Source organism: Rattus norvegicus, chromosome 16 (genome assembly GCF_021556685.1).
Source record: "Rattus norvegicus strain SHRSP/BbbUtx chromosome 16, alternate assembly SHRSP_T2T, whole genome shotgun sequence".
NCBI classification, from domain to species: Eukaryota; Metazoa; Chordata; class Mammalia; order Rodentia; family Muridae; genus Rattus; species Rattus norvegicus.
Genome location: NC_141549.1, coordinates 84455789 through 84475437, shown reverse-complemented (window position 1 = coordinate 84475437; position 19649 = coordinate 84455789). Strand labels below are relative to the sequence as shown.

Here is a 19649-nt window from a genome sequence, read left to right as displayed (position 1 = left end):
GAGGTTCACCTACCTCTGCCTCTCAAGTCCTGGATTAAAGGGACGCCCGCCCGCCCATATTGCCAACCTTTAGAAGGACCTCGTTCCTACTTTAGATTAGAAACTGATCTTCGACCCATCTCTCCCAGTTTCTTTTTAAAATGTCATTTTATTTTGTGGAGGAGAGTTCTGCTTGAATGGCTGCCTACCCACTGTGGGTATGTGTGGTGCCCTCAGAAGTCAGAAGAGAGCAGCAGGTTCTCCAGAACTGGAGTGATGCATAGTTGTGAACCACAGTCCTACACAAATGAGCCATCTCTCCACCCACTCTACTTTTTCTGATTCTCTGGTCACAGAATAAACTACTCCTACATAAACAGTTTTTAAGTTTTGTTACTACGGGGTCTACAGTTCTGAGGAGGAAGAACTTAGCTTGAATGAAAAGTCTGTAACAGGAGGAATCCTCAAGCTAAAACTCAGGGCCTTCAAGGTAGGTATGGTGACACTGGCCCTTAATCCCAGCACACTGAAGGCAGAGGCAGGCTAATCTGTGTTGAGGCCAACCTGGCTACACAATGAGTTCCAGGACAGTCAGGGTTATACAGAGAGACCCTATCTCCAAAACAAAACGGTAATAACATAAAAGCCGGGGTTCTTCATGTCATGGTGGTACACACCCATAATCACTGCACTCCTGACAGAATGACCGCCCAGAGTCTGGCCCATACAAGTTCCAACTCAACCTGGGTCTTAGGATGACACCATGACCCAAAACAACAAACATTTTGAGTGTTACATTCACAAAAGAGGGAGATATTTTAGTATTGAATTCTTCATGGAAATACTCATGCCCATCAACATGATCTTCGACCATCAGGAATGCTCAAAAAACACTGCGCCCACACATGAAATCCAAGCACTCAGGAAGGAGAAGCAGGCAGATCTGAACTTGAGGCCAGTTAGGGATAGATACTGAAATCCTATCTTTCTTTTTAGAAACTATTTACTTCTCTAGAATTATTTTATGTATGAGTACACTACAGCTGTCTTCAGACACAACGGAAGAGGGCCTCAGATCCCATTACAGATGGTGTGAGCCACTATGTGGTTGCTGGGAATTGAACTCAGGACCTCTGAAAGAGCAGTCAGTGCTCTTAACCTCTGAGCCATCTCTCCAGCCCGAAATCCCATTTGGCGCCCTCTTCCGGTGTGTCTGAAGACAGCGACAGTGTACTCATATACATAAATCTTTTTTAAAAAGTGTCTTTCCCACATTCCCACCGTCTACATATCCTACAGGACTGTCCTCTGCCTGGACCACCGATTGGGACATGGATATACTTGGGGTTGGCCCTAGACACTAGTCTGGGCCTAGAGATCGCCTGCGAGCCTGAAAGTAGAGGCTAGCCTGGGACTAGGGCACGGATCTAGATGTGAATACCCACCTGGAAACATATGCACACTGTCCTTATATGTAAACACTGACCATGTATTGACCTAGACATAGATGCCAGCCTACGTCTGGGCTGCAGGCCTTCAGGGGCTTGGACCTGAACAGTGCCATGCAGCTGGCCTATGGGGCCCGGTCCAGCTTTCACAGCTTCCTGTTTCCATCCTCACTTTCTCCCGCAGTGATTCTTCCCTTTCTCAAAGCCACAACCTACTTTCCATTTCAGAACACTCGGGAAAAGGACGGATGGCTAAGCATCACGTGGCCTGGAGACCACGTGACGCCGATCGGCACGTGACACCATCACGAGCCAAGTGGAGACTCCAGGAGAAGAGAGTAAGCGGCAGGCCGGCGGGCTCTCGCGAGACCCTCGGCTCACGTGACCGGCGGGCGCGGCACTGTTCACGTGACAGGCGCTGCCGGCCGCAGGGTCTTCTCGGTGCCGGCGCCGCAGCTGCCGGGCCTCTCGAGTCGGTGGACGCGCCCTCCCGCCGGCCTCGCCGCCCGCGCAACCGCCGTCCTTCGGCCTCGGCTGCGTCGCGCCATGGCGGCCCCGGGCGCCCGGCGGCCGCTGCTCCTGTTGCTGCTGGGTGAGCCCAGGAGGGAGGGAGAGCCGGGCGGGGTCGGCGTCTCGGGACCGACGGGAACGGGGCGCCAGGCCGGGCGGGAACGGGGGTGCCCGGGCCGCAGGCGTCGAGTGGGCCTCGAGCCCGCCAGCCCGCTCCGCAGTGGCGCTCGCCGCCTCGGTGCCCGTGCGGGCCCAGCCTGGGACGCTCTGTAGGAGCTGGGATGGACCTCCTGCTAGGCAGTGCTGCTGGCTTTGAGCTACCTTGTGAGAGGAATGGGTGCTGCCCCGACCCTGCCTGGGGTGCCCTTCCTCGCCGCTGTATCCCAGCAACGCAGAGTTTGGCTGCAGTGCCAGCATCTGCAGGACAGGAGAGGGGTGGTTGGCCAGATCACCTGAGCGCACAGGTTCACGATTTCCCGAGCACCTGTCAGGACCCATCGGACCCCAAAATCCTGTGACTGACTTTATGGAATTTGTTTTCCCTCTTTATTTTGCTGTTTGTATGAAACGAACTCTTTAGTCTCTGTGAGAAAGAGAGAGGTGCGCTTACTCGGCGGTTTCAAACCTGAAGCCTTGCTGAGGGACCTGTGACCCTTCACGGTTCAGTAGTTGTAAACGCGAGTACCCGAGTTGCTGAAACAAGTTCTGTCGTGTCAGAATGGCGTAATTAGGAGAGTTCACAGGGCTTGGTAAATAGCAGGAGTTATCCAACACTGCCAAAAAATTTAAACCCTTATAATGTTTATGCTTTAAAAAAAGTGGGGGGGTGTCAACCATGTAGAACATACTGTCCCCAAACTCACAGGTTCTCGCTGCCTCTGCTTCCTAAATGCTGGTTGGGATAAAGCTGTGGGACATTGGGTTGGGCCTCTTCATGATTTTAAAACTCCCCTCTGGCTGGCATAGTGGTTTACACCTTTAACCCAACGCTAGAGAGGCAGGGGGATCTCTTCAACATGCCATTCTGGTCTACATAATGAGTTCTAAGACAGCCGGGACTGGAGACCCTGTTGCAAAAATAAAATAAATAAACAAAGAATGAATGAGTAAAACTAATCAATGGTGGCTCACACTTGTTAGACCTTGGGGGCTGGGGCAGGGAGATTTTAAGTTTGGGTCAGCCTGAGTTAGGTAATGAAATCCTTCTGTAAAAAAAAAAAAAAGAAAAGAAAAGGAAAGGAAAGTGGACGGTGGCTTATGCTTGTAATCCAAGCACTTAGCAGGCTGATGTGGGAGAATTTCTGTGAATTGGAGGCTAACCTGGGCTACAGAGTGAGACACTGTTTCAAACAAAATCAAAGTGGAGAGGATAGATCTGTGGCCCTCATTGAGTGCTGTATGCCATAAATTACGTCCCAGCTTTCACGAAGGTTCTTTAACAACTTTGACGGAGATCTGAGATGTGTGACTTCAAAAATAATTTTATCTTTAACCAGTTCTATAACTCTGGAATTGTTAATTGTTCCTAGGTAAAGCTCCTCCGAGCTGCTTAAGTGCTTAATAGAAAACAGCCTTGTGTGAACTGAAACTAGTAAGCGTGCTTGCTTAGTGGGGTGGAGTTGTTGGTGCTGACCCCCCGACCTTCCCCTTTCTGGATGAGCCCTGTACAGCAGTCTAGAAGAATGAGAGGTCTAATTAGTGTTATCCTGGATTGTGGGACCTTGAATTCTTCATTAGATTTTTAGTCAAGCTGTTCAGTGGCCTTGTAATTTTGAATTTATGTTCTCTTAGACACAATTCAGACATTGTCATATTGACCTGCCCCTTCCCCCTTTTTAAGATTTACTTGTTTATGTATATGAGAACACCATGACTGTCTTAAGACACATTTCTGGACATTGGATCCCATTACAGATGGTTGTGAGCCACCATGTGGTTGTTGAGGATTGAACTCAGGACCTCTGGAAGAGCAGTCAGTGTTCCTAACCTCTGAGCCATCTCTGCAGCCCAACCTGACCTTTTAATTGGACACACAGACTGTGGCCCCTGCACTGGGAATAGCCTGTCTCCTTTGCTCTGTTAAGAGCCCCAGTCCTGACACATGAGATTGTGTGGTGCTTTCATGAAGTGGCAGGTTTGCAGAGTAGTCCTGAACTGAATCTAGAGGAAGGAACTCTTGACACTTTCTCCCACAACACTCTGTTAGCTTGCCCTAACCCATGGAAGTTAGCCAGCAGGAAGGGAGCCATCCCTCTAGAGGTGGTAGCTAGTGCAGTGTGTGGAGTAGAACTTTGGCCATTTGTTTAAATGTTCAGAGGTGATTATCACTAGACAGGAAACTGAATTCAGGGTGTGGTTGGCTGGAGACAGGGTCTCACTGTGTAAGTGATCCAGGCTGGCTTACCCAGCCAGTCCTTCACCCCGCTGGAGAAGCAGTGTGGTCAATAGGCCACACACTGAAGCAAACAAACTGGGCCACTCACTTCTGATGCCCTAAAGCAAGCTACTATCTCTGGGCCTTTCTACCTCAGCAGGAGGGAGTCATGGTGACAGCCTTTTCAGGTTGCCATAGTAATTTAACTGAAAAGTACTTTAAGCAGTACTTGTCACAAAGTGAAAGTGTCACAAGTACTTGTTAAGCAGGGCTTGCTGGGCAAAGAAGAAAGCCCCCAACAAAAGTGGTTAAGTAGCAGGAGTTTTTGGTGGGATGGTGAGAACTGAGGTGTTCTGACAGCCAGCCTCTGGGCTCTTCACTCTTCCTGTTGTCAGTTTCGTAATCTCAAGGTGGTTAGGTGGAGGCTGCTGGCTCTAAGGTCATGGAGCTTGGTCAAGAGCTGCTGGCTTGAGTGTGTGTGCAACCCACTGTCTTACTAGTTGCAGGGAAGGGAATTTCCACAAGTGTAGTGTTTTGAAAGAATTAGCCAGCATTGCCCTTTGACCCCTGGAGAAATGAGAAACGAGCAGGTCATCATTAGCAGGCAGGTGGGGGCTCCTGGCAGCTGCTCTTGTCCCGGTCCCAGGATTGCTGTAGGCATCTTAACTGACTGGGGGACAAAAAGCTCTTTTTGTTAAAGTATTTAAATGTTGCATGCCTTTTAAACTGTTTCATCAAAGATAATGTTCTGTGTGTATGAGTACTTTGCCTGCATGTATATGCCAGTGCTTGCAGAGGTCGGAAGAGGGCATTGGATCCCCTGGAACTGGAGTTACAAATGGTTTAGATGATTGTGAGCTATTATATGGATGCTGAGAATTGAACCTAGGGCTTCTGCAACAAGTATTGTAAAGCACTAAGCCATCTCCTTATCCCGTTTTATTTTTTAAAACTTTAGCTTTGTCTTTTTATTTTATGCATATGAGTGTTTTGCCTGCATATGTATCTGCGTCGTGTAAATACAGTGCCCACTGAGGCCAGCAGAGAGCATCAAATCTTGTGGAACTGGGTTCATATAAGGTGGAATATAGATTCCGGATATATAGATTATTATAACCTGCCACGTTGTTGCTAGGTACAGAACCTGGGCTCTGAAAGAGCAGCCAGTGCTCTTAACTGCCGAGCTTTCTCCACCCTATTCCTTACACTTTATTTTTTTAAGATAATAGAACTAAAGGCAGGTTATTAAGAAAGAGGAAGATAAACACCAGAGAATAGGAACAACTAGTGAGCTGAGGAAAGGGAATGTTCTCGAAAGCCATAAAGTTTATTTCAAATTTTGGTGATATTGAAGGTGCATGTTTACTAAATTGGGGGGGAAGTATGCTTAACAAATTACTAGGATGACAAAAACACTGGTGAAAAGATGGTCTAGTCAGAGCTGGACTGTGCTCCCATGGGGGCATCTGCTGTTCTGGCCAGTGTGACCTCAGATCTTTGCTTAGGCCGTCTCTGGCCAAGGAAGCCTTAGGTCTGCAGTAGTGACCTTTCCTGCCTTTGGTGTTTTTTTAAAGATGTTTTGTGTGTGTATGTTTTGTGTATGTATGCTTTGTGTATGTATGCTTTGTGTATGTATGAAGGTTGTTCACAGAGGCCAGACGAGGGCGTTGGGCCCCTGGAACTGGAGTTACAGGTGGCTGTGAGCTACCTAATATGGCTGCTGGAACTCACACTGGGTCTTGAGGAAGAATGGCAAATACTCTTGGCCACAGAGCCATCTCTGACCCCTATTTTCAGTTGTTTTCTCTGAAATGGGGACTTGACATGTAGCCATGGGCTGGCTTAGAACTTAGTAGGTAAATCAGGTTGGCCAAATACTTATGTGGTCCTCTGTCTTTGCTTATTTAGTTTTGGGATTACATGTGTATGCCACCACACTTAACTATTATGCTCAATAGTTTGAGGTCAGCTTATACACAGGCAAGCGTTAACTGAGATGTGGGAGCCTCGATTGAGAAACCACCTCCAAAAAATGAAGCCTGCAGGGCAATTTTTAATTAATGATTGATGGGCAGGAGACTAGCCATGGTGGGTGGGGCCGTTCCTGGGCTAATAGTCCTGTGTTCTATAAGAGAGCAGAGGAAGCGAACCAGTAAGCAGCATCCTTCCATGGCCTCTGCATCAGCTCCTGCCTCTGTGTTCCTGCCCTGTGTGAGTTTCTGTCCTGACTTCTTCAGTGACCAACAGTGATGTCAAGTGTAAGCTAAGAACACCCCCAGGTTGCTTTTAGTCATGGTGTTTTATCACAGCAATAGTGGCATTCTCCAGATCACCATTCTCTGTGTTTAAAGTTGTAGTCTTATGTGTGTGCACTTGGGAGAGATTATATGTATTAGTTGTCCTTGGAGGTCAGGAGAAAGCATTGGATCCCCTGAAGTGGAGCCCAGAAGGTTGTGGGCTTCGGGCTCAGTGCTGAGAACTAGACCTATGTCCTCTACAAGCACTGACTCACTGCTTCAACCCCCACTCTGTTTCTAAGAGTCTGCATCCACTGTGGAGGATGAGCCACAGTGGGCTACTGTGGGAAATTTTACGTTACATGTTGTTTTGTGTGTGCATGAATGTGTTGGGCACACATGTGCCAGGGCTTGTGTGTGGAGGCCAGAGCATCTCAGTTCTCTCCTTCCAACATCTGAGTCCCAAGGATTGAACTCAGTCATCGGGCCTGGTGGCGAGTGCCTTTGCTGGGCTGTCTTGCCAGCCCTTGTGTGTTTTCAGGGTATGCTCTCCATCCACTGGGATGCTCTCACTAAAACCTGCCCAGTTATGAAGTGCACAGGACTCTGGAAGTAGGCTACAGTTTGCTTCCTTCCTCTAGCAGCTTTTTGAACATGAGTTTCAATGTTTGCTGTTAGCACAAGAGAAAGGATATATGGTGTCTTGGTGTCTAGTTAGGCTCTTGGGTGTGAATAGTAGTTACTCTTTTTTTTTTTTTTCAAAGTGAAATAAATTTGACTTTTTGAAGTTTGCATGTTTTCTTGGGAAGTATGATTTTCTAAAATTTTTTGTTTATTTTTAAGATAGTCTTGCTATGTATTCCCCATGGGCTTTGACCTTACTGTGTAAGAACATCATAGTGGAACTTCTGGTGATCCTCCTGCCTCACACTCCCAAGTACACACCTCAGACTCATGTCTCAGTATCCTTGGAAGACTATACACAAGCATGTAGCAGCAGAGACAGGTGACATGCTGTCACCTGACACTGAACAGTGTGGTTGTTGCCCTGTAGTTGTTGGCTTTGGAATGAGCAAAGGTACCTGGCTTTGTTCATTTGTAATCTGTAATGATAGTTGTCAGAGAACTGTGCCACCCCACCTCCCCACCCCTGCTGCCTTTTTTCTGGAGACTCGGTCTCACTGTGTGGTTGTAGCTGGCCAAGAGCTCACTATAAGTAAACAAGGCTGGCCTCAAAGTCACTGAGACCTGCCTTCCTCTGAGTGCTGGGAATAAAGGTGTGTACCGCCACGGCCGGCTAAAAATACTGCTGCTGTAACTTGTTGCTGAGCACCTTGACTAGGACAGTGGGATTGTTCATTAGTTTATAAATAAGTCTCCTCTGTACTGCCAGGTTGGTAGACTGCTGATCCTCTTGCCTCAGCCTCTCCAGTGTTAGGGTTACAGATGTCAGCTTTTTTAGATGTATTTAACAAGCCAGAAAGGAAATCCCCTGAAAAGATCATTATTTACTAGAAAATCTTTAGAACTTCCATGTCTTTGAACCTCCACAAATAGGGCAGCCTTCACATGTATGGGTTGAGAAGGTGACCAACATTGCTCAGTCATATGCCAGTGGAATCCAAGCCCTGTGTCTGAGCTCATGACTCTGCCACACGACTGGTCTGAGAAGTAAAAACAGACTAACTGTTTAGGACCACAGTGAGAACACTCATTGCAGGCTGATGCTTGCCTTGAGGTATACCTTTCAGGCCCCATCACATCTTACAGATGGCAGCACTCGGGAGCTGTGGGTAAGATTGTCATGTTGATGGAATGGCCATGAAGGTGGCAGTTTCCTATGGAATTAAGAGTCAAGCACTTTCAGGTTTGGGGGATCAGGAGTAGGACACAGCCTGCAATAGACGATGCAGAAAACAGATAGCAGTTATATGATTCATATTCTCTCTCTCTCTCTCTCTCTCTCTCTCTCTCTCTCTCTCTCTCTCTCTCTCTCTCTCCTGGAAGCAGCAGGCCTTGCACACAGCGCCCCAGCACTGTTCGAGGTGAAAGACAACAACGGCACAGCGTGTATAATGGCCAGCTTCTCTGCCTCCTTTCTGACCACCTATGATGCTGGACATGTTTCTAAGGTAGGAAACGTCAGCATTGTGGGATTCTAAAAAATTCCCCTCCTTTGTCTGGCCTTGTCACTTGTGCAGATAGCTTCTAGGCCCATCAGTGATCTCTGCTGTTGTCTGCTGGTAGCTGCAGCCACAGCAAACCACCGTTGAGTGATCCAGTTTCTGGATGCCTTCATGAGTGTTTATAGCCACCTTGAAGAACTTCACAAAGTCAGCAAGTTTGCTAAATGCTTTCCTGATGCTGCTTGCTTAGCTTTCTTGTATTTTGCATGTTCAATAAACCACTCTAGAGTTTTATGATGTGCTTCAGAATATCACTATGTTCCAAGAGATGTGTTCTAAGTGATGGCTTGCTGAGCAGTGCTGTAGACTGTTCCTTTAAGAAAGATGTTCTTAGTGGCACACATCTTTAATCCCAGCACTCAGCAGGAGGCAGAGGCAGGCAGAATTCAAGGCCAGCCTCTGGTCTACAAGCTTAGAGCTCGGGACCAGTCAGGACCACACAGTGAGATCCTGCTTCAACAAATAAGCAAACAAAAAGAAAATATGTTCTTAGTGGTTACATTAAAGCAAGTTTGTGTTTCTATAGTTCTTAGATTACTAGCAGATGAGCATCGTGCATTTTAATTTCCTGTTAGTAGACATTTCACACACTCATTATATATGTAATTACCCTTTTGAGTGCATCCCCGGATCACGAGATACACCACACCTGCAATCTACTACTTAAAAGGGTCGGGGGTTCAAGCATAGCCTGGGCTGTATGAAACCCTGTATCAACAATTCATCCCTGAGTTACATTGGAATTGTCCTGTCTCTCCCGCAGCCCCATACAGCAGCACTCAGTTCTGCACTAGAGGGTGGTAGGACTGACCCTGCAGGTTAACTCTTCCTGGGAACTTTTTATTAGTTTAATTACTTATTTTTGTAGATGGTGCCTGCATTTCTGTCTGAAGTACACATGTGCAGTGCCCACGAAGGCCAGAAGAGGGAGTCAGGTACCCCAAAACTGGAGTTTAAGATAGTTGTGAGCCATCATGTGGGTGCTGTGAATTTAATCCAGGTCTCTGGAAGAGATCTTAACCACTGAGCAATCACTCCAGCCCCTCTAGTTTACTTTTTTAAGTTGGGAGAGAGGGTAGTGTGCTACAGAACTCAGATAAAGTCAGAGGATAACTTGGAATTGATCTTTCTACCATGTGGGTCCTAGGATTGAGCTTGGGTTGTTGGGCCTGACGGCAGGTGCATTTACTCACTGAGCTGTTCTCCCACCTCTGCCTTTTACTTCTCTTAGGTGATTTTGGAGCCTGGGATTGGTGAGGGTTGGTTTGTCCATGTTTATGTGTGACAGGGTCTCCCATATCCCAATGTGACTTGAAATCCCTAATCCTCCAGCTTCCAGTTCCCAAGTGCTAGGATTACAGGCTTGCCCCAGCACACTTGGGTTATGCAGTGCTGAAGAAAGAGGCTAGGGCTGTGTGTGTGTGTCTGTGTGTCTGTGTCTGTGTCTGTGTCCATCCGCGTGACAGGGCTCTACCTGCTGAGCTCAGTCTCTCACCCTTGTAAATACTCTCTAAAGAGATATTTTTGGGGTTGGGGATTTAGCTCAGTGGTAGAGCACTTGCCTAGGAAGCGCAAGGCCCTGGGTTCGGTCCCCAACTCCGAAAAAAAAGAAAAAAAGAAAAAAAAGAGATATTTTTATTCCAAAAACGAAGTAGCATCAAGTTAGATCCTTTACTTTCAAGGTAACTTTGGCTTTGATTCTTTTATAAAATGAAATGAATAGTAGGTTTTTCTAAACTTTACACTGTGCTTCATTACACAGCTATGTCTTCCTGCCTCTGCCTCCTGCGTATTGGAATTAAGGTGTGCACACAATGAGTGGGAAGCAGGTTGAACCCTAACTCCGCCAGGTCTCTCTCACTGGATTCACTTGTCAGCTTGTTTCTGTCAGCAGTGAGAGTTGTTGTGAGCTTGTTACTGGTTCATTAAACTGAGTATTTATAGAACACTGTACCCATACCCTCCACAGCCTGTTAGTACTTCAGAATACTCAGAAATGTTTGAAGGAGATGGAAATGCTGACTACCCCAATTTAAGTCATACACATTATTTGCATGTATTGAGTTGTGTTCCACTAATTTTGTACAAATACTGCACCAAGTCAAAGTCTCTGTGAGTGCCTACTTTAAGATGGCTTGGCAGTTGAGTTTCTGCTGTTGTCCATGCAGTAACTCTTGGGCAGCGTCTCCTTAGCATGCATTCTCATGGAGTTGTGTTGGGTTGCGTTTGCTCTAGGTCTCGAATATGACCCTGCCAGCCTCTGCAGAAGTCCTGAAGAATAGCAGCTCTTGTGGTGAAAAGAATGCTTCTGAGCCCACCCTCGCAATCACCTTTGGAGAAGGATATTTACTGAAACTCACCTTCACAAAAAACACAACACGTTACAGTGTCCAGCACATGTATTTCACATATAACCTGTCAGACACACAATTCTTTCCCAATGCCAGCTCCAAAGGTAAGACTTCGGCAAAAAGTGCAAGTCCGAAGGGAAGAGTAGGGAACTTACTTTCTGAGTCGTGGCTTTCTGTCTCTTTTCTGTCCCTTTTCTTCTAGATGCTTGCCAGAACTTGAGTATGCTTTCCCTGGTATTTAGGCCTTTTCACTGGCCACTGTGTGGCTGACTGCATGTTGGCACATGGCATGGAATTCCCTCTTCCTCTTCTCCACCTCCTCCCTCTCTCAGTCCCTGAGTTTTACAGTTTTTCTTCTTAAACTCTAATAAAACTGTTCTTAAGCTTCACAACAAACAAAAGACTACAAGATGGTGGTATTAGGTCACTGTTAACTTAAGGACTGCTACCACATTGTGTGTGCTTGTTGATTGGGATCCAGGGCCCGACACTGTGGATTCCACAACTGACATCAAGGCAGACATCAACAAAACATACCGATGTGTCAGCGACATCAGGGTCTACATGAAGAATGTGACCATTGTGCTCTGGGACGCTACTATCCAGGCCTACCTGCCGAGTAGCAACTTCAGCAAGGAAGGTAAGTTTCTGGTGATGTGGCTGCAGTGACACTGCACAGTGGGTCGGGTCTGTACCTCATCTGGCAGCCCCTCTACTTTTAGAACATAAGTAGCCTTTGACTAGGAGGATAGGTTTGGTTAATATAAGTGGTCTCAGTCATGCCTGGAATACAGAAGAGTGATCCTGTGGGTGGTAAGCAAAACACTGCCTGGAAGCCAGTTTCCTCAGACCAGCCCAGGCATCTCAAGAGGAGGTGTGACCCTGGCCTGCACCAGTTCCTCAAGCTAGTGTGCCTGATTGCCACTTCACCCCAAATCCTGTCAGTCAGCTCTGAAACCATCCATTGGAAAGGTGAGGGCATGTGCTCGTCAGCTCTACCTGGCTCCCCTCCTCATTAGCTTTCCTTTTCAGGCCTCGTGAGTAATGTCAGTGGAGACTGGTATGACTAGTGGCGGGCGCTGTCTCAGTTCTCAGTCAGTTGCAGGCCAGGGAGTGTAGTGTGTATTTTCTCAGTAGATGACCCTAGTCTACCACCTAAAGTTAAAAAAGAAAGTATTTCATTACATATAAAGCTAGTTGTAAGGGTCAATGCCTAGAGGCATAGATTTACTGCCACAGAAGCTACTCCCTTATTTAAAAGGAAGTAAAGTGAAGCTGGAGAGATGGCTCAGCAGTTAAAGATCATTGGCCTCTCTTCCAGAGGACTTGGGTTTGAACCGCCAACACCTGGGTGGTGGTCGCCAGCTCTCTCTGACTCCAATTCTAGGATGACCTCCTCTGGCCTCCCTGAGCACAAGGCACACATTAAACGTATAAATCAGGCACACAAATTTACATGCAGGCAAAACTTTTTGGTTTTTCAAGTCAGGGTTTCCTTGTATAGCCTTGGCTATCCTGGAACTCTATAAACCAGGCTAACCTTGAACTCAGAGTCCACTTGCCTCTGCCTCCCAAGTGCTTTGATTAAAGATTGTGCTACCATGCCCAGCTTCAGGCAGACACTTAAACACATGAAGTGAAGTTTTCAAAGAGCAAGTAAAGCACTAGCTGGACTGGGCTCCTTTTGAAGAACAGGTACTTTGCTAAAGGTAAATCACCAAGCCACCTCACTCACGCTGTTTATCCACACCTCTTTTGTTGTTGTCACTGTTCCTGTTGTGGTTCTAATTGTGTGTGTGTGTGTGTGTGTCTGTGTGTCTGTGTGGGATGTCCACACAGCTGAGGAGGCCAGAGGTGTTGGCTCTCCCTTGGATCTGTGGGAGATGGTATGCTGCCCAGCATGGTGCTGGGAACTAAGCTCAGGGTTGCAGTATACACTGAACATCAACCCATCTCTCCAGCCCAGTTATCCCAGTTATCTCGGTTTTAATCTTTAAGCTTTGTTATGTGAAACTTAAACATATGAGAGATTCCGCCATGACTTTGAAAAGTTAGTCATAAAAGCCGGTTAAAATAGACTTCCTCCCTCCCCCCCAAGCAGGCTCCTGCACATCTTTGCTGATAATGTGACTGTGGTTAAGGGCCTGACTAGAGTCTAACAGTGTCCCCATGTGACAGCTCAGTGTCAACACTTAAATGCATGCTACATTCATGTGTATGACATGAACTGTTTAGCAGGGTGGATGTTTCTCTTGGTCTCAGTATATTTGCTTGCTCACTGAGAGGGAAGGCTAAGATGGGAAAAATATTGGGGTGGGGTGCAACAGAGACAACAAGTGGGCTCGGGTGCTCTGGGTACTCTCTGCTTCCCAGAACCCACCGTCCATGTGCCTTTCAGACACAAGATGAGGAACTGCCCTGCAGAGTAGCGTTCAGAAGTGGGTGTCTCCAGTTCTGACATACTCTGGCATCTGGGGTAGTTATGAGCAAGCTGGATTTTGCACGGTCCTTCTGACTATCTTTACTGTTCCCGCAGAGACACGCTGCCCACAGGATCAACCTTCCCCAACTACTGGGCCACCCAGCCCCTCACCACCACTTGTGCCCACAAACCCCAGTGTGTCCAAGTACAATGTGACTGGTGACAATGGAACCTGCCTGCTGGCCTCTATGGCACTGCAACTCAACATCACCTACATGAAGAAGGACAACACGGTAGGGAGGATGGTGGTTTGCTTTTATTCATCAAACGAATGTGGTGCTGTGGGCTATTACATAGTGTGTCATCAGTTGTGCAGATGAAGGCAGGCAGTGCAGGGCTGTGCCCCACCTGCACCTCTGTCCACTCTGTGTCGTGGGCTGTATCTTCTGTTTCTTCTGCCCATGAAAACCCAAGATGCTAGGTAACTCCGCACCTCACACGAGTGCCTTAATCCTCAGTGAAACATTGCATTTTCCTTCAGCTTTTAGTACCAAACTTTGTGTTAATTGTTTGTCCTGACAGAAACAGTATCTGTGGGGATAGGAGACACTTGGGGGTAATTGAGCCAGGCCAAGGTTGTAAGCACCTGTAGTCCTAGCCCTTCAGAAAGAATGGGTGCTTGAGGCAGAAGGACCAGTTGAGACATTGAGGCTGGAGAAAGCTAGGCAAAGCATCAGCTGTGTTAGTCAGGGTTCTCTAGATGAGCAGAACTTAAGATATCCAGAGATATCCCCATGTAAGCCGTCCTGACAAATCATTGCTGTGAAGAGACTCCAGGACCATAGGAACTCTTATAAGGGGAAACATTTAATTGGGATTCACTTACAGTTCCAAGATTTAGTCCATAATCATCATGGTGGGGAGCATGGCAGCATGCAGACAGACATGGTGCTGGAGAGAGTTCTACCTCTGGGTCAGCAGGCAGCAGGAAGAGAGACACTAGACTTGGCTTGAGCTTCTGAAACCTCAAAAGATGCCTGCCCCTCATCCTGGTGACACACTTCTTCCAGTAAGGCCACACCTACTAACAGTGCCACTCCCTATGGGCTTGTGGGAGCCATTTTCATTCAGACCACCGCTGTGTGTGTGTGTGTGTGTGTGTGTGTGTGTGTGTGTGTGAGAGAGAGAGAGAGAGAGAGAGATTGATTGATTGATTGATTGATTGATTGATTGATTGATTAGAATGGCTTATAGGCTGTAGTCAGCTTGGCCAAAAATACAGTAGCTGTTCAGGTCACAAGGCTGGATGTCTTATCTGGTCTTCTGATCCACCAACATCCCTAAGTCCTAGGCTCCAATGATAGTGAAGGAGGAGCAGGCAGAGAGCAGCTTCCTCCTTCTGTGTCCTTCACATAGGCTGCCACAGGAGTGTGACCCAGATTAAAGGTGGACATTTCCACCACAGAAGATCAAGATTACAAGTGGGTCTTCCTACTTCAGATAATTTAATTAAGGAAAAAATCCCAGGGGGATTTACCCAGCCACTTGGGTTTTCATTAATTCCAGATGTAGTCAGGTTGACAGCAATAAAAACCACTACGGGGACTGATCCAAGTCACCTATGCAAGGCACAGCATTCTGAATAGTAGGCACTGTTTGGGGACAGAGACCGGCCAGGTGTGGTTACTGACTCCTGACTTGGTAGAGTGGGTGTGTTTGCTCCACGAGCCATGAGTGGTGTCCGCTGTGACTTGAAAGGGTCACCAGAGCCCAAATGATAACTCTTTTGCTTTTTTTTTTTTTTTTTTGTCAGACTGTGACCAGAGCATTCAACATCAACCCAAGTGACAAATATAGTGGGACTTGCGGTGCCCAGTTGGTGACCCTGAAGGTGGGGAACAAGAGCAGAGTCCTGGAGCTGCAGTTTGGGATGGTGAGACAGTTGTCTTTCATCACTTGGTGGGTTCACTGGGCTCCTCCTGTGCCACCTTTTCCACACCCTTGCTGTGGTGGCAGTCAGGAATCTCCTCACCTCTTACCAACACACACACTGACATCATTTATTTTGCTCCTATTTGGGGAGACCTTCCATGGGCTGTGTAATTGGGGCAGCTACAAAGAGCAGAGTGTGAGCCGCCTGCTTCTCACGGCTGCTTTCCCCGGTCTGTGCTGTATCCTGGGAAATGCCCCTGTCTATGTACAGTTAGCAAAGGAGATTCTGTAATGGCGCTGGAAGGCATCTTTGTGTGTGGTGCTAGCTAATGTTTGTGCCCAGGGCTCCTACATGTCTCACAACCGTACCCCAGCCAGCAGAACTTTTTGGTGTTTTGTTTTGTTTTTTTAAGACAGGGTTTCTCTGCATAGCCCTGGCTGTCCTGGACTTCTATAGACCAAGCTGGCTTCGAACTCAGAGATTCCCTGGCCTTTGCCCTAGAGCACTGGGGTTAAAGGTGTATGCCACCACAGATGGTGTCAGCACAAATACAAGCTTATTAATAACTTCTTTTTTTTTTTTTTCTTTTTTTCGGAGCTGGGGACCGAACCCAGGGCCTTGCGCTTGCTAGGCAAGTGCTCTACCACTGAGCTAAATCCCCAACCCCTAATAACTTCTTATAATGAGTTTTAAACTTTCTGTTCCATTCTAAAAGACAATCTTTTTTTTTTTTTTTTTTTTTTTTTTTTTTAAATTGCATGGTTCCTGTCATCTCGGGTAACCTGGTACCAACAGAGGTCTCAGGTGTTAGGCATGCTGGTGCATGTTTGTTTGTTTGTTTGTTTGTTTTAAAGATTTTTTTTATTTATGTATGTGAGTACACTGTAGCTGACTTCAGACACACCAGAAGAGGACATCCGATCCCATTACAGATGGTTGTGAGCCACCATGTGGTTGCTGGGAATTGCTCTGGAAGAGCAGACAGTGCTCTTAACCGCTGAGCCATCTCTCCAGCCCCTGGTGCATGTTTTAATCCAAGTACTGAGAGGTGCAAACAGGAACGTGAGTTTAAGTCCCAACTGGGCTACATAGTGACAACCCATATTTAAAAAAAAAAGTCTTATGGGGCTGGGGATTTAGCTCAGTGGTAGAGCGCTTGCCTAGGAAGCACAAGGCCCTGGGTTCGGTCCCCAGCTCCGAAAAAAAAAAGAACAAAAAAAAAAAAAAAAAAAAAAGTCTTGGGGCTAGAGAGGTGGCTCAGTGATTAGGAACAGTGGCTGCTCTTTCAGAGGACCCTGGTTCAGTTCCCAGCACTCACATGGCAGTTCAAGGCCGTCTGTAGCTCCAGTTCCAGGGAATCCAGCGCCTTTATACAGATGTAGGCAAGACACCAGTGCACCCAAGATAAATAAATCTTAAAAACAAAATCCTGAAATAGCTAACCAAAATGTTTATTTTGTTTGTGTGCTACAAATGTATAGGTCCTGGTGACCAGATGATGCCTGTGCTGGCTGACGATTGTCTTTTCTTTCAGAATGCCACTTCTAGCCTGTTTTTCCTGCAAGGAGTTCAGTTGAACATGACTCTTCCTGATGCCATAGGTGAGACCGGCTTCTTCCCCTCCTTCAGGTCATGTGCTCCTCACCCAGTGTAGCCTGTGCTTGAGCAGACTCTCTCACATTGCAGAGCCCACGTTCAGCACCTCCAACTATTCCCTGAAAGCTCTTCAGGCCAGTGTCGGCAACTCATACAAGTGCAACAGTGAGGAGCACATCTTTGTCAGCAAGGCGCTCGCCCTCAATGTCTTCAGCGTGCAAGTCCAGGCTTTCAGGGTAGAAAGTGACAGGTTTGGGTCTGGTAAGTAGCAGAGGCGGCATCCAGAGTAAGGGTGACAGCAGAAGCATCTTAGAACCTCTGGTGGGACAGGATATGGATAGGGAGCAAGCACCCTTTTCCTCTGCAAAGACCTTTCCTTCTTCCCAGCTGAGACTTCCCTTTGTAATGAGGGAACTGCAGGAGTGGGTATGTGAGGTAGGGATGTCCTGACTGAGGAAAGACAGTCAGTGGCTCTTTCTGAAAGCTGACCAATGGTCCAGTGGTCGGCACCATTCATTCCGACCTTGGTGGAGCAGTTCTGGGATTACCCAGCTGCATAGAAAACACTGGTGTCTATAGACTTCCCGAAGGTGTGGATCGTTTGGTCCCTAGCCTGGCTTCTTCCCTTCTCAGGCTGGGAGGAACAAGTGGGAGGGGAGTGCGGACCCTGGAGTGAATACCCTGGGTTGTGTGTCTGTCTTGCAGTGGAAGAGTGTGTACAGGACGGTAACAACATGCTGATCCCCATTGCTGTGGGCGGGGCCCTGGCAGGGCTGGTCCTCATCGTCCTCATCGCCTACCTCATCGGCAGGAAGAGGAGTCACGCGGGCTATCAGACCATCTAGCCTGGTGGGCAGGTGCGCCACAGACGCACACGGGCCTGTTCTCACATCCCCAAGCTTAGATAGGTGTGGAAGGGAGGGAGGCACACTTGTGGCAAACTGTTTTCAAATCTGCTTTATCAAATGTGAAGCTCATCTTGCAACATTTACTATGCACAAAGGAATAACTATTGAAATGACGGTGTTAATTTTGCTAACTGGGTTAAATATTTTGCTAACTGGTTAAATGTTAATATGTTACCAAAGTAGAGCTCTAAAGAGGACAAGAAGGCTCCACGCATTTGACTTTTAAGACTTGGTGTTTGGTTCTTCATTCTTTTACTCAGATTTACGCCTTACAAAGGGAATCTCTGGTCCAGACACTTGGGCCTGGCAAGGGTGGCTGATGGTGGTTAGGCTGCACACTTGAGAAGCAAACAGGAGCAGGGACGTCCTGCCACACAGGCACGCACAGGGTCAGCCTCTGGACACTTGGCTTGGGCTGCCTGGCCTGGGGGGCTAGACTCTGGCATCTGGCTGGGCACACCCACCAGTGTTTCTGTGCTCTGCCGCCTGTGAGCTACCACTTTCCTAAATAGAAAATGGCATTATGGGGTTGGGGATTTAGCTCAGTGGTAGAGCCCTTGCCTAGGAAGCGCAAGGCCCTGGGTTCGGTCCCCAGCTCCGGAAAAAAAAAAAAGAACCAAAAAAAAAAAAAAAAAAAAAAAAAAAAAAAAAAAAGAAAATGGCATTATTTTTATTTACTTTTTGTAAAGTGATTTCCAGTCTTCTGTTGGCGTTCAGGGTGGCCCTGTTTCTGCACTGTGTACAGTAATAGATGCACACGGTTGACCTGTCCTGCAGCCTAGGTGGGTTGTACACTGAGCATCAGCTCACGTAATGCATTGCCTGTAACGATGCTAATAAAACGTCTCCTTCTTAGTCTGTCTGGACCTGCGCTTCTGTGATGCGCCAGGAGAGCCCTGGGTATGATGCTGAGGGGATTTTAGCAATCTGGGGAAAGGCAGGCTGTCGCTCACGTGCTTAAGGTTTGGGGTAATGTCGGGAGAGCCAGGCTTCTGGTCGCCTATGAGAAAATGAAATGTTCTGTTAAGGAACGGTTACTAGTCTCTCTGACGTGGTCTGTTGTTTTGAGGCAGATTTCATGTAGCTCAGGCTGGTCTTTCTCTGTAGCATACTCTGCTTTTGCCTCACAGTGCTCGGATAAGAAGCATGTGACATGGATAGGGTTTTTAGATGAGTCTTAGGTGACAACAGATGGCTCTATGATTGGTCTCCAGGAGTGCTGCACCTATGTCACAAGAACCTATACACAGTAACGTGTGGTGACTTGAAGAGGTCGTCCAGAGCTCAGTTTCCTTCACTCTGATCTCTGCAACCTCCCTTCTGTCGACAGCAGACTGGGACATGTCAGACTCGGGCAGCTGCACCCATCTGCAGTATCTCCTGCGTGCTGGTGGGATTTGTACACTGGAGAACTCCAGTGACCACAGCCTCATATCCAGGGTGTGAGAGATCACCATCTTCAGGTGCCCTGCCCCCCATCTTGTAGACCAGCTTCCTCCAGGGGCAGGAGACAGAACAGCTCTGCCTTATAGCAGCATCATGTGCCTGACTGCAGAGAATCCAGACTGGCAGGAAGGGCAAGGTCTGGGGAGAGGAAAGCCTGGTCTCTGGGAATGCTTGGTTGGGGATACTGGCGGGGTTGCAGGTTCTACCTTCCTGGTCTGGCTGCAAGCAGGAGCACCGTGAAATCAACCCTTTGAAAGGA

The 19649-nt window shown here is 47.5% G+C and overlaps 1 protein-coding gene across 1 annotated transcript; it reads left to right on the top strand.

The window, feature by feature from the left end:
- Positions 1–1870: 1870 nt before the first annotated feature.
- Positions 1871–18559, top strand: Lamp1 (lysosome associated membrane protein 1). The gene is made up of 9 exons (NM_012857.2): positions 1871–2019; positions 8559–8680; positions 10970–11189; positions 11567–11725; positions 13622–13800; positions 15321–15440; positions 16975–17041; positions 17127–17297; positions 17742–18559. Exons 1-9 carry the CDS (start codon positions 1974–1976, stop codon positions 17879–17881), a joined length of 1224 nt encoding a protein of 407 aa, NP_036989.1. The 5' UTR covers positions 1871–1973; the 3' UTR covers positions 17882–18559.
- The last annotated feature ends 1090 nt before the right edge of the window (positions 18560–19649 follow it).

Coding starts and splice junctions, on each gene's coding strand:
- Lamp1 (NM_012857.2), top strand. CDS start 1,974: ATGGCGGCCCCGGGCGCCCGGCGGCCGCTGCTCCTGTTGCTGCTGG. Junction 2,020..8,558: donor GCTGCTCCTGTTGCTGCTGG/GTGAGCCCAGGA, acceptor TCCTGGAAGCAG/CAGGCCTTGCACACAGCGCC. Junction 11,726..13,621: donor TAGCAACTTCAGCAAGGAAG/GTAAGTTTCTGG, acceptor CTGTTCCCGCAG/AGACACGCTGCCCACAGGAT.